Source organism: Bombina bombina, chromosome 4 (assembly GCF_027579735.1).
Source record: "Bombina bombina isolate aBomBom1 chromosome 4, aBomBom1.pri, whole genome shotgun sequence".
NCBI lineage: Eukaryota > Metazoa > Chordata > Amphibia > Anura > Bombinatoridae > Bombina > Bombina bombina.
The window spans coordinates 234,938,792-234,946,508 of record NC_069502.1 but is presented as its reverse complement, the minus strand read 5'-3'; the positions used below and the strand labels follow the sequence as shown (position 1 = coordinate 234,946,508).

Here is a 7,717-nt window from a genome sequence, read left to right as displayed (position 1 = left end):
CAATCAGTAGTAGTTCACTTTAAATACAAAGTGGCCTACAGGTAGAGAGGCTTTCAAGCTTACTATCTAAGGGAAAGTAATGTTAGGTTTTTAATTGTAACTTAGTATTTTTTAATTTAGGTAATTGGCGTTAATTTAGGGGATGTTAGGTTAGGGGGCTTAGTAATATAAATAGTTATTTGCATTGTGGGGGGTTGGCGGTTTAGGATTTAATAGCTTAAAGGACCAGTCAACACAGTAGATTTGTATAATCAACAAATGCAAGATAACAAGACAATGCAATAGCACTTACTCTGAACTTCAAAGTAGTAGATTTTTTTTCTGACAATTTTAAAAGTCATGTCTTTTTCCACTCCCCCTGTACCATATGACAGCCATCAGCCAATCACAAATGCATACACGTACCATGTAACAGCCATTCACAAATGCATACACACTTATTCTTGCACATGCTCAGTAGGAGCTGGTGACTCAAAAAGTTTAACTATAAAAAGACTGTGCACATTTTGTTATTGGAAGTAAATTGGAAAGTTATTTAAAATTGCATGCTCTATCTGAATAATGAAAGTTTAATTTTGATTGAGTGTCCCTTTAATTAGGTTAATTGTGTTGTGGGGTTTGGCGGTTTAGGGGTTAATAGATTTATTAGTTTTTTTGCGATGTGGGTTAATGGAGGATTAGGGGTTAATAGATTTATTAGGTTTATTGCTATATGGGTTAATGGCGGATTAGGGGTTAATAGTTTTATTAGGTTTATTGCGATATGGATTAATGGCAGATTAGGGGTTATTATACTTTATTAGTTATTGCGGTGGGGGTTGGCGGTTGACAGGTAGATAGATATTGCGCATGCGTTAGGTGTTAGTTAATATTTTCAGTCAGTTACGGGAGTTAAGGTGCTCACATATTCAGCGGAAGGCTTGCTGCGCCTGCCTATGTATGGTGAGATGAAAATGTAGAAAAATGTCTCCATTTTCGCAGCGTAAGTCCTTGGACTGAATATGTGATACCGATTTGTGATGCAGTTTTATCTTAGCTTATAGGAGTAAAAATTGCGGGCGACGGGTGAAAAAATATACTCGCTGCATACGCGCCGCCGTATATGTGATACCAAAACCGCTTTAAAACCGACGTCGCCCGCAAAAGCCGGCATATGTAATCTTGCCCCATGTTACCATAGTACATTAATACCATATATTCTCTCACAGAACACTGATCAGACAGGAAAAGAGCTAATATGTGTGTTTGTTTTATAAATATCAAACGTGTTAATGGCAGCAGCTTTAGTTCATGTTGAACAGATCTGTATCATACAAAGTACCATAAGTGATACCTGTCAAACGCTATAAAGTTGCCAATTAAATAATAGTTATATATCATTTATTACACATTACATGTTTATCCGGACACTGACCTTTATCACGGAACATGGAAAAACAGTAAGCAGATCATGGCACCTAAGACCCGTCTGTGTGTGTCTGTATCCTAGCCAATAAACAGAGTGGGGTTGTATGCCGATGTAAATACATGGAAATTGCCAGTTATATTGTTTATGAAGCAAAGTAGGCTTCATACACACACTTTCCCTTCTTTACCTCTCTCCTTACTCTGCACAGGGTACTGAACATATATAAAAAAAGGCAATAATTTGCAATCTCAGGATAGCTGGAACATCTGAGTTCCACTGGAGATAGTTACTAGTACAGTTAGATTTATCGTGGGGGGTTGCAATTATGGTTAATATTTTAATATTTTGAAGGCTCTGCAATAAGGAGTTATCAGAGGGACAGCAGTAGGTGTGGTTATGCCCTTTGAGTTGGAATGCATACTTATATGTATGAAATTATAGTTTTCTTTACTGTACAATGTTCCCCCACATCTGCTAGTGGGTGGAACAGGGGTAATTCCATGGATGTAGCTGAAAGTTATCTGCCAAGTCTCATAATTTTCTACACATTTTCCCCTGCAGATCTCATATTTTCCCCTGCAGAGCTCACTGTTTTATCTCACACACTGAAAGGCATCAAAATACACAAAACACTTATTATACTAATAAAAAAATAGAACACAATAGAAATGTTTTTGTTTTTTTAAATGTACTCCCTGCTACGTTTCCTTGCACCAACAAAGATTCCCTTGCCAGTGAACCTCATTACTTTCTATAGGAGGCATCTAACAACTGGCAGGGACAGACCCTTTTATTTTAGAGAATTTACCGTGGGCAGCTCCTGCAAGTGTTTTCCAACCCATCCAGCAAATTAGAAATAATTGGGTCTGTAGGGAAAGAATTTATAGACTGATATGATAAGTTATACCTGAAGATTATAGTTAGCAGGAGATAAGCTTTATAGTACTGTAGAGGTGTTATAAGGAGGTGCTATAAATAGAGTAAGAAGAGATTATATGACCTGGCAGGAGAGTCATAAAGGTACATTATACATGACAATATACAAGGTTTTAAAGGACCACTCAATGCAGTAGAGTTGCATAATTAACAAGTGCATAATAGAAAGAGAATGATTTAACTCCTACTCTGAATTTCAAATAAGCAGTAGATTTTTTTCTGACAAATTTATTCTCATATTGTCCGGCCCCCTGTATCATGTGACAGACATCATCCAATCACAGACTAGTATACGTATACCCTGTGCGCTTGTGCACGTGCTCAGTAGGATCTTGTTCGCCAGAAAGTGTGTATATAACAAGATTCTGCAATATTTGATAATGGAAGTAAACTGGAAAGTGTCTTAAAACTACATGCTCTATCTGAATCATAAAAGTTTATTTTGAAACACAAAATAAGAAACACAAAACATGCTAATGCATATTATATGTACCAATATGTTATCTGAGCAACAGTAAGTTAAAGTGAAAGTTCAGGAGGAGTTTCATATAGCAATTGTAAATATAATATAAAACATATTGTGTATAGTTTACTTTATGCTCTATTATTTGTAATATAAATTTGTACAGTATTTTTTGGGTTCTATTAAAAAAGATACATTAGTATAACCATACATTCTGTTTATTTCTTCTGATAACTGAACCAAACTGTTCTGCAAATGCATTGCTTTATTTTTGTCTAGTTGTTTAAAAGATAGACACATAAAATGGTACTTTCCCTAAGTTAAAATGTATTTTCCAAACCAGGGTACTCAGAACTTGCATATAAGAAAGATTTGTTGTCAACTACACAGGTACTTTGATAACATTTATTCAGAATATTTGGAGTTTCCAAGAAGAACAAAGCTGAGAAAAAAAAACGTAGAATAAAAAAATAAAATGCCTAGCGCATATAAATAAGAATACAACACAATGCAAATGCACAAGCTAATGAGCAGAGGTTAGTGAAGTCTAAAATCAGAAACCTTGTTTATTCACAATATAGAAAACCTTGCTGTTTAAGAAAATAAAAGCTTGGTATAGCTCTAGCTTGCTTCCTATAATTTGTACGATAGCCGGTTTCACCAACACAACAGGAGAATGGACAGAAACATCGATTCAAGCGCATTTTTTAGAAAACAATGCAGGATTATTGTTAGCAAACCATGCAGAGAATAAAGCATATGAAACTTCTAGTATATAACGGTTAAAAAGATTTTTACCACAGCATTTCTTTTTTTTTTTTATCTTCACAACACAAACATTGTAGACTCTTAATATGTTTATTAATGGATAAATGACGTTTATATATGCCTTCTAAGTCTACAGATAAAGCCAGCATACAGTTCAGACAGTAACATTTCTTAAACATGATTTTTTTTCCAAGAAAATCTGATATTGTTTCTTTTCTGCATTGGTTATATCCATTCTCTGCTAGAGGGAACTGCATTCTGGGTAATGCAGCAACCTCTGACAGTGAAAGGGTTATATTACAGATGCGCTAAATGGGTTTCTTAATAGAGATGGGGCATAGATGAATCCCACAGCAGAGAAACACATCTCAAAATTGTTATTCTTTTCCTTAGAAATAATTAGTCAGTTTAGTATTTCACCCTTCTGAAAGGCAAAGCCCATCTTCTCCAAAATCTAAAGGATAAGAAGAGGGGGCCGCATTACAAATCCTTTGTCTTGATCAGAGTTACAAGTGGTTTATCGTCAGGGCTGTAATCCTCAAAGGAGACAGGGCTTGCATCATACATGGCAGGCCGAGCTTTCTTCCCAAATCTATAAAAGAAAAAAGAAGGAACTCTGATATATCCATTATCTCTCCTAGAGTCTACACAACCCCTTGTATTCCACAAACCCAAGCTGCTTGTTTTTCCCCTATAATCAAACTCTTAAAACCTTTTATACAGACTCTTTGTATTACTCTGTATAATCTGTAACCATAATACTGCTGAATACTTTACATAACCTCTCCATATAACTCTTCTTATTGTTCATTTCTGATCAATGGAATGTATTGTATTGCTCTATATATCTCCTATACTTTCCTCTATATAGACCCTTGCCATAGCTCTTTATGCTGCTCTTTATAACACAATATTTGCGATAACTTATTAGTGCAATCCCATTTTGCTCTATATTATCACTATCAGGTCTATTCACAAGTTAAATATATGTTGAATTCATTCAGCCACTCACTATTCAAATTCTTAAGTAAAGTGTTGGTAAAACGTATACTTGGGGCTCTTCCTCAGGTGCATTGGTGGTTGCAAGAAAAAAATGAAAAACAAAATGTATGCTTACCTGATAAATGTCTTTCTTTCCGGACATGGAGAGTCCACGACATCATTCCAATTACTAGTGGGATATTCAACTCCTGGCCAGCAGAAAGAGGCAAAGAGCACCCTGTGTAACTTCCCTTACCCATAATCCTCAGTCATTCAGCCGAAGAAAAATGGAAAAAGAAGAAACACAAGAATGAAAAGAAAAGAGGGCGGGGTCGCGGACTCCATGTCTGAAAATAAAGAAATTTATCAGGTAAGCATTAATTTTGTTTTCTTTCCTAAGACATGGAAAGTCCACAACGTCATTCCAACTAGTGGGAACCAATACCCAAGCTAGAGGACACGGAATGAACAGGGAGGGAGAAAAAAAGGCAGGATGAACTAAACAGAAGGCACCACCGCTTGAAGAGCCTTTCTCCCAAAGGAAGCCTCAGCCGAGGCAAAAGTATCAAATTTGTAGAATTTGGAAAAAGTATGTAAAAAGGATCATGTTGCTGCCTTGCAAATCTGTTCCACAGAAGCTTCATTTTTGAAAGCCCAAGAAGAGGAAACAGCCCTAGTGGAATGAGTTGTAATTCTATCAGGAGGCTGCTGTTCAGCAGTCTCATAATCCAAAGGAAATGAGAGCAAAGAGTAGTAGAAGTGGCATTTTGACCTTTTCCAGAGAAAACAACAAACAGGGCAGAAGATTGCCTAAAATCTTTAGTAGCTTGACGGTAAAACTTTAGAGCACGCACAACATCCAAGTTATGCAAAAGATGTTCCTTATGAGAAGAAGGATTAGGACAAAAAGAAGGAACAACAATTTCCTGATTAATGTTTTGATCCGACACCACTTTAGGGAGAAAACCCAATTTAGTACGAAGGACTGCCTTATCAGGATGAAAGATAAGGTACGGTGAATCACAATGCAGAGCTGAAAGCTCAGATACTCTGCGAGCAGAAGAAATAGCAAGAAGAAACAAAACCTTCCAAGATAACAATTTTATATCAACAACATGCATCGACTTAAACAGAGCATGCTGAAAAACTTTCAGAACTATATTAAGGTTCCACAGGGAGGCAACAGGTTTTAATACAGGCCTGGTTCTAACCAGGGCCTGAACAAAGGCTTGAACATCTGGTAAGTCTGCCAGACGTTTGGGCAAAAGGATAGATAGTGCAGAAATCTGACCCTTTAGAGTACTGACTGATAAACCCTTCTCCAGGCCTTCCTGAAGAAAAGACAAAATCTGGGGAATCCTCACCCGGCTCCAGGAGAACCCTTTAGATTTGTACCAATAAAGATATTTACGCCATACCTTATGGTAAATCTTGCTATTAACAGGTTTGCGAGCCTGAAGCATAGTTTCAATGACCGCTTCAGAAAAAACGTCTAGACAGAACTAGGCATTTAATCTCCAAGTAGTTAGCTTCAGAAAATCTAGGTTTAGCTTGAGGAAAGGACCCTGAATTAGAAGGTCCTTCCTCAGAGGTAACCTCCAGGGAGGTAGAGATGACAACCGTACCAGATCCGTGAACCAGATCCTGCAAGGCCATGCAGGAGCTATTAGGATTACAGATGCTCTCTCCTGTTTGATATGAGCAATGACTCGTGGAAGGAGAGCAAACAGAGGAAACAGGTAAGCCAGAGAGAACATCCAAGGAACCGCTAGACATCTATCAGATGTCTAAGCTAGAGGACACGGAATGAACAGGGAGGGAGAAAAAAAGGCAGGATGAACTAATCAGAAGGCACCACCGCTTGAAGAGCCTTTCTCCCAAAGGAAGCCTCAGCCGAGGCAAAAGTATCAAATTTGTAGAATTTGGAAAAAGTATGTAAAGAGGACCATGTTGCTGCCTTGCAAATCTGTTCCACAGAAGCTTCATTTTTGAAAGCCCAAGAAGAGGAAACAGCCCTAGTGGAATGAGTTGTAATTCTATCAGGAGGCTGCTGTTCAGCAGTCTCATAATCCAAAGGAAATGAGAGCAAAGAGTAGTAGAAGTGGCATTTTGACCTTTACGCTTTCCAGAGAAAACAACAAAAAGGGCAGAAGATTGCCTAAAATCTTTAGTAGCTTGACGGTAAAACTTTAGAGCATGCACAACATCCAAGTTATGCAAAAGATGTTCCTTATGAGAAGAAGGATTAGGACAAAAAGAAGGAACAACAATTTCCTGATTAATGTTTTGATCCGACACCACTTTAGGGAGAAAACCCAATTTAGTACGAAGGACCGCCTTATCAGGATGAAAGAAAGATAAGGTACGGTGAACCATGCAGGAGCTATTAGGATTACCGATGCTTTCTTCTGTTTGATATGAGCAATGACTCATGGAAGGAGAGCAATCAGAGGAAACAGGTAAGCCAGAGAGAACATCCAAGGAACCGCTAGACATCTATCAGAATGGCCTGAGGATCTCTTGACCTTAAACCATACTTTGGAACCATGGCGTTTTGGCGGGACGCCATCAGATCCAACTCTGGAACCCCCCAGGGTTATTTGAGAGAACACTTCCAGAAGGAGAGCCCACTCCCTGGGATGAAAAGTTTGTCTGCTCAGAAAATCCGCCTCCCAATTGTCCACTCCTGGAATGTGGATGGCAGATAGGAGACAATCGTGAGCTTCCGCCCACTGCAGAATGCGAGTCACCTCCTTCATGGCCAAGGAACTCCGAGTTCCTCCCTGGTGGTTGATGTAAGCCACTGAGATGATGTTGTCCGACTGGAATCGGATAAACCGGACTAAAGATAATTGAGGCCAAGCTGTCAAGGCATTGAAGATTGCTCTCAACTCCAAGATGTTTATGAGAAGAGAGGACTCTTCCCGAGACCACAAGCCCTGAGCCATTAGAGAACCCCAAACAGCTCCCCAGCCTGATAGGCTGGAGTCCGTAGTCACAATCACCCAGTAAGGTCTCCGGAAGCAAGTGCCCCGAGACAGATTTTCCTGTGAAATCCACCATGAGAGAGAGTCTCTTGTTAGGGGGTCCATATTTATCATCTGCGATAAATCTGAAAGGTCTCCGTTCCATTGACGGAGCATGCAAAGCTGCAGTGGTCG

General features: G+C 38.7%; 1 protein-coding gene across 1 annotated transcript in view; it reads right to left on the bottom strand.

The window, feature by feature from the left end:
• Window positions 1-3,198: 3,198 nt before the first annotated feature.
• The window catches only part of DNER (delta/notch like EGF repeat containing), a 556,690-nt gene continuing 552,171 nt past the window's right edge, over window positions 3,199-7,717 (bottom strand). Inside the window, exon 13 of the mRNA XM_053709836.1 lies at window positions 3,199-4,167. Coding sequence (XP_053565811.1) covers window positions 4,056-4,167 — 112 coding nt within the window. The 3' untranslated portion in view covers window positions 3,199-4,055. The remainder of the gene's footprint in view (window positions 4,168-7,717) is intronic.